Genomic DNA, 5316 nt, shown 5'->3' with positions numbered 1-5316 from the left:
AAAGTAGGGTGTGTCTTTAGTCTGCTAAAAATTACATATTTTTTTAGACTAAAATATGTCTTACTGACTAAGCTTTATAAATTATAATTGAATTCTATGGTATTAATGTAGTAATTTACGATTTTTTTAATTATTCAAATGTATATATAAAACCTGAAAAAAATTTGTTTCATATCCTCTCAGCAACCAAGTACAAAGGTTGTAACTAGAAGAGATAATTGTTTGCTTTACTTCTTTATTTATGTTCTATGTTTTAGGAAAAATATGTTTAAGAACGTATTTTAAAATAGCAATAATCTAATGTAATAATTGTGACTGTATTTTACGAAACACAAAAACACAGCCAAGACAAATTACTTTGCATAGACCAAAGGTCAGTTTTATGTTATTTGATATGATAGCATGAGTGCATATGAGCCGCATCATTGTAACTTCTGTATTGTTAGCCAGGCATGGCTGAAATGTCAATATAATAAAATAATAAATTTATATAAATGTTTTATGTTATGAGATTTAAGCTATTTATTCGAAACAGTTATGTTTTCTTGTTATAATTTGTGTTCATTCTAGAATGAAAGAGGCATAATTTATATTTATTTCCTAATTTTCTATGGTGGTTGTGAGGTTGGTCAAGTCTACCAAACCCGTACAGATATTAATTACTGAAAATAACAGATAAAATGTAAAGTTTTTTCTTAAGAAACATTTGATAACTATTTCAACATTATAAAGATTTTGCACATGAAATTTCAAAATTTTCTGATGCATAAAAATATTTTTAATCTTCAAATGAATATTACTTTGGATGATAGATAAGCAACATGCAAAAAAGAAAAAAAAGAGATGTGAAAAACATTGCTTCATAAACCTTAAAACTTAATAAAAAAAATTTATATTTTGCATATGAAAGCATTGTAATGTTTACTAATAATCTGCCAAATTTCGTTAACATTCGCTTACTAAGCACAAAATGTTACGAGATCAGTACCAGGGACCAAGCCCATATTGAAAGAGTTAAGGAGCTTCTAGAGGTCATGTAAATGATATGTGAAAACTGTACAACAAAAAGGAGTATTTTATTCTTACCATGAAAATCACCTTGCACCACGATTGACTCAGTGAAGGCTTTGGAAATTTACAGACAAATCTTTACTATGTACACTTTATTAAAAAGTCTTTTGTGTGTGTGTGTGTGTATATAACAGACTTGTAATGTTTACTAAAAGCTTGCCAAATTTTGTGAAGATACACTAGGAAAATTTGGAGTTTTAGTATTTACAGTTTCATGATTTAAGGTTAAAGAAAGGGTTAACTATATTTTTAGTAGGTGACAGTTAGTACTTTTAAGAAATTATTTTATTTCATTCCAAGTGAATCTTATGAATTCTGCTGTTGCACATTAACAGTCAGAGATAAAAATTAAAACTATCACCAACAAAAGCCTAAAAGAAGCACAAATTCAACATTATACTTGTCACAAGATAGTCCAAAATCAGAATAATATTCCTGATAATTAAAAAAAAATCTGCAACAGAATTTCTAAAATACTATCATATTCTAATTAATATGCATTTCATCTAATTAAAATTAATATTACGAGTTAAGGAATAAGTTTAGCTCTAAAACAGTTAGTTTTAGTCATGTAAGGATAATTGCTGCTTTCTTGTATTTCCTAGTGGTGGCAGAAATTATTGAAATACTATCAAGCTATGTGCTACCTAAGGTTGTTTTTAATGAAAGTTAACTAGCAGAAAGCATTAAATGAAACCAAGAGAACAAGATTTCAATACCTTCTCTCCTGTTGTGGCAAAAGGAGCATTAAACCACTGTTCAAAAGTTGCACAAGACTTAAAGATGCTGGGAAGTAAGAAGTTTAAAAGAGCCCACAATTCTGGAAGTTTGTTCTAATATGGAATAAATAAATGCATCAGCACCATCTACTGACAAAATACAGATGAAAGAAATCTTCTTTGACATAAAAAAAAGTTGATTTATTGTTAATCAAACTGATAAATTATAACATTTTTTACGAGAAAAAAAATTCTATATTTTGGATAAGCATAAAACAAGAAAAACAAAAAACTTCAAAATTAAATATAAGGGGAATAAAATTTGCACATTAGTATTATTACACTAACCACAACACATAACCAATAAAAAATTATTTGAAGAGCTATGAAGTTTACTAATACAATTTCAAATATGTATACCATTTAATATGACAACAGTACAATTTCTTTAAATTTTCAATCTGTAAAGGAAAAATTTGCATAAAGCTTGACAAATAAAAAACTTTCACAACAATATCATTAGAAACATTATCAAGCTATACAATATAACTTCAATTGAATATTTACTCAGAAGCAAAAAACATTAAATAAAATAAGAATAAGCATGACCTTCAGTAGCTTACAAATGATGTGTATAAAAGTCATAGGAAATTTTCAGTACACTTATTCTATTTCAAATAAGTATGCCCTACCAGACCTCTACCTTCACTTTTGAAGGCACTAGCAAATGGTTGCTAATTAATTTTTGTTATAACATATTCTGAGCTACTACTAGCAACAAAATTCTTCTTCCCTAAAGTCAGCTGTAAATGTGTCATAATAAATTCCATGTATTAAATGTTTCAAAATCTATATATCCTATTTATATGTGTCAATCTTAAACATCAGGATTTCCTTTCAAAAAATTTGAATATCAAACTCATTTTAATTGCATTTAACAGTGTTTCTATTTAAATTATTTTACAAAAGTTAAAAGATGCTCGATTAGGGTGGAAGCTGGTATATCTATGACAAAGTCTAAAGTACCCTACTGTTGACAGCCACCCCATGCTTATAAAATATATTTTTTTATTAAAAGTTATGATTTATTAAATATTGAAAACTAGCAAAGCATTAGAAGCCAACAGGCCTAACATTTTTGTTAATCATGGACAAATTAAGAAGAATATGTATAAAAAGCATCTTCAGGTTATGTCATTTCTATTTTGTTATTATTATCAATGAGCAACAATTGAGCACAGTACTTATACTCATGCTGCCAGCAAAACTGCACTGCAGAGGCCAGATAGCATGAGTCTAGCTAGATAGTCCATGTGCTATTACCTTGACAACCAATTAAACGAGTTGAAGCTGCAGTCTTGCTAACCCCATTTCGTGATACTTAGTGTAAGTATACAATGTATCTCAAATAGGGATCATAGAATTGGCATGGCACTGGCAAGTGAAAGAATCTTGTTAATCATAATTACAGCAACCTTCTTTACTTATGAGAATTAGCAATATTCTTTTAGTGCCTTCTAAATTTTGCTAGCAAAACTCAACACCAACCAGCAATTTGTTAGTTTGATTGCATTAACTTTATGCCCTACCTACTTGTAATGGCAGAACATACATAATACACCCAAGTTTTTCTTATCTACTATCATTGTAAAGAGTTTTGGAATTGACATGCATGAACATTGAACATGTTTCTTTTTATATAATGATTTTTGGTCTCTAGATCAGGGTATCCCAATTTATTCAATCCATAACCCACAGAGTTCTCAGACAATTTTCTGTGATCGTTGTTCAATCAGGGGAGATGTGTGTTACTGTTCTAATATATTTCCATAATGTTCTTGTACTTTGTACTTTTGTTTCATTTGTTTATAAATATTTTAGGATAATTATTTCATAAATAATATTGAAATAAAAGTATATTTATGTTTTACCGTGTATTGACAATGACCAACCCTGATATGCATTACAGCTCACCAATGGGTTACAACCCACAGTTGTGAGATGCTGCACTAGATACTTCATAATGTTTTGAGATTCTCAGGTGAGCTGATGTAAAAAAAAAGTTCTTACACTTATCTAATCAACCAGTGCTTACAATGCTGAGACAGGCTAACTATACAACTTGTAGTAGAGAAGAAGAAAAACTTTAGATTAATAAAAATGAACATGTTTCGATGAGAAATAATTATGTATTAAATGTTTTCTCATCTTTTTCACATAAATTGTACCTGCAGTGGAGTTCCTGTAAGGAGAAGACGATGTGGTGCACTATAATGTGTATTCAATATCTGCGTAAGCTTACAATGGTGGTTCTTCATTCTATGACCTTCATCAATGATCATGTACTTCCAGCGAATCTAAATAGTATTCAATATAGATATTTTTGTTTAACATCTTAAAAATATATGTATACTTAACATGGAAACTTTAATAAGAAGTAAGAATTATTAAAATGCATACCTTGTCTATTATAAAGTAACATTCCAAACAATACAAATATAATGTAGAAACGTCAAGGTAAACCATCACTAACATAATAAAGAAAATGCATATCCGCAATACCCATCATAAGGCACAAAATTTCTAAATTTCTATTTCTTTAAGGTCTAGCTTATTTATAATAATTATTGTTATTCTTATAACAAGTGAGAATAAATTTTAATAAAAAAACATACTAATATTTCCTCTACTTTGTACTTGCTAGAAAAAACTCATTAGAGTAAAACAATAAAAATAAATCAAAATTTTGTCCACTTAGCAAGACAAAATTTACAAAATAGACGCTCTTTCAAGTAAGGTATCAGAGAAGTATCAAGATTAGAAAAAACAGAGTGTGGCATCTTTTTCAAACCTCTGATGGTGGTTTGAATCCATAAAATATAAAAACAAAATCCATTGTATTTTTTCTAATGTGGTATTAAACATACTATTTTCATTCACCTTATTCTGGTCTTTTAGGTACTTTTCAATTTACCCATGTTTTCATATGATAGAACTCTTCAGAAGGTTACCATATACAAATATTTTCGTATAAACAATATTTTGCAACAGATTTTTTAAGATAATCTGGACATTCCCTACTTCACTAATGTCGACTAAGATTAAATACTACCATGTGTTCACTATTATATTTGTTTTTAAGATATACAGTAAACCCTCACTGATCATCTGGACATCATCAAATGAACTGATAACTAAATAACAAAAACATGTGCTTTGATGAATTTGTAATGGTTCTTGTCAAATAGTTAGAAAGCAAAGAAAATTTTGAGAGGTAAGTGAATTTGTCTACTTTTTGCATGTTATTAGTCAATATTCTTTGGTGCATTATTTAATTTAATAAAAATTATTAAGTGCATTACTATCAATAGTATAAAAAACTAGGGTTAACTCTCTTCAAAACCCAACAGCAAGATAAAAGAAGATTGGGTAAGTACTTTATTTCTTGTTTTTCATACTTTTTCTTTATTTATTATTATAACAGTAATTGAAATATAAAAATATGGATTTTTTAAAGTTATGTAAG

At 28.3% G+C, this 5316-nt stretch overlaps 1 protein-coding gene across 6 annotated transcripts in view; it reads right to left on the bottom strand.

Annotated features, from left to right (window-relative positions):
* LOC106470064 (transcription activator BRG1-like) overlaps positions 1–5316 on the bottom strand; it is a 101758-nt gene that overhangs the window by 48157 nt on the left and 48285 nt on the right. For all 6 annotated transcript variants that reach the window (XM_013930591.1, XM_013930613.1, XM_013930598.1 and 3 more), the window contains exons 17-18: positions 4019–4147; positions 1791–1904 (exon numbers count right to left, since the gene is read on the bottom strand). In XM_013930591.1, the coding sequence (XP_013786045.1) occupies positions 1791–1904; positions 4019–4147 (243 nt within the window). The remainder of the gene's footprint in view (positions 1–1790; positions 1905–4018; positions 4148–5316) is intronic.

This window comes from Limulus polyphemus, unplaced genomic scaffold (genome assembly GCF_000517525.1).
Source record: "Limulus polyphemus unplaced genomic scaffold, Limulus_polyphemus-2.1.2 Scaffold101, whole genome shotgun sequence".
Taxonomy (NCBI): Eukaryota; Metazoa; Arthropoda; class Merostomata; order Xiphosura; family Limulidae; genus Limulus; species Limulus polyphemus.
The sequence above is the reverse complement of the archived record's forward strand: the minus strand, read 5'-3'. Positions and strand labels throughout refer to the sequence as shown.